This window comes from Penaeus monodon, chromosome 19 (genome assembly GCF_015228065.2).
Source record: "Penaeus monodon isolate SGIC_2016 chromosome 19, NSTDA_Pmon_1, whole genome shotgun sequence".
Lineage (NCBI taxonomy): Eukaryota > Metazoa > Arthropoda > Malacostraca > Decapoda > Penaeidae > Penaeus > Penaeus monodon.
The window spans coordinates 31,727,348-31,728,691 of NC_051404.1; the positions used below are offsets into that span (position 1 = coordinate 31,727,348).

General features: G+C 37.4%; 1 protein-coding gene across 2 annotated transcripts in view; it reads right to left on the bottom strand.

Moving 5' to 3' along the window:
* LOC119585175 overlaps positions 1 to 716 on the bottom strand; it is an 11,082-nt gene extending 10,366 nt beyond the window's left edge. Inside the window, exon 1 of one of the 2 annotated variants that reach the window (XM_037933813.1) lies at positions 320 to 716. In XM_037933813.1, coding sequence (XP_037789741.1) covers positions 320 to 401 — 82 coding nt within the window. In that variant the 5' untranslated portion in view covers positions 402 to 716. The remainder of the gene's footprint in view (positions 1 to 319) is intronic. The other variant, XM_037933812.1, reaches the window with a different exon arrangement.
* Between the last annotated feature and the right edge of the window lie 628 nt (positions 717 to 1,344).

Below are 1,344 nucleotides of genomic sequence, written 5' to 3' on the forward strand. Positions count from 1 at the left end.
CCTCCTACAAAGAGGCAGTATCAACTTTTCTCATTGACAGTACATTCATTTCATTTGCAGTGATAAAGGGTGTGAGAAATTGCACACAAGTTTTGGACAGCTTGTGCGCAATCATGCTGAGCAGGACTTGCCCCCCAAGTAGGATCAAGGTGATTACGACTCTGGGGCTTAGAATGTTAGGCCACACTTATTAAGACTTTCATTCCAGTTCCAGGCTCTAAGTTTCTAAAGTAAAATCCCACAGATCAACACACACCTTAATTAGTAGTAATAAACACCACAACCTACTTACACGATAAACAATTTACTATTTACTTACATATCTCATAATTTGACGAAGCTGAGACGATGTTACACAGGCAGAAGCTCACTACAAGCGATGCGTAAACAGCAGCCTCCATACCGTAATGTAAAAAAAAAAATAAAGCAAACGTGATTTCTCAAAAAAATGAGTCACATCCACTACAGCACCTCGAATGGACGAAATATGTCTCTATTTTGGCTCTTACACTGCCCGTATATCCTTTTATAACGAAAAGAATCGACCTTTGTCAACACAGCAGCACTCCTTCTTCTCCTTCCTCTCTTGTCTTTCCGAATTTTGGGTGCAATCCCTTAAAATCCTTAATGAATCCGTAGGTATTACCTTTCCTGCTCTCACTTCTACGAAAACTAGTCAGAATATAAGTGGGTAAAGGTAGACAACGATCGGATCCCTTTAGAGAGACGAGTAAGAGGATGATAAGGGGATTGGATTCTCTCGAAGGAGAGTTCGATTTTTGTGGCGTCTATAATTATAAACAATCTGTTCGAATGCGTTTTCACTCCTCTGCCTCGGTTTCGTATTCTCTATGAAAGTAAATTAAAAAATAACGGAATTGCATAAAACTATTTTTTTAAAAACAAAACCGGAGATTTAAATAGGGGAAATCACATACTACATATTAATTTCGTTTCTGGAAAAGCATAATATAAAGTTCCTGATAAAATCGCCTACATACAAACGAACACATTATTTACTCATCAATGAAAACGCAACAAGTATTCATCTTGAGCAATACTACACTGCATTTCACACTCACAAAAAATAAACATTTCAGTCTGTTGTTTCATACCGAATAACCATTGCAACACTGCAAATGACTCGCATTGCAACACTGAGGCGCAGCGTTGCAGAAAATGTTAATTTGCGGATGTGTTCATGCATTAACTTCTTTTAATACATGCTGAACCCTATCCTCACGTGCGTTGTCAAGTGTACATTATATATATAGTTTTATTCTTTCAAAATTCTTTGCATTGCTGACTATATAACTACTTCCTAGGTAGAGGTTATGATGATGA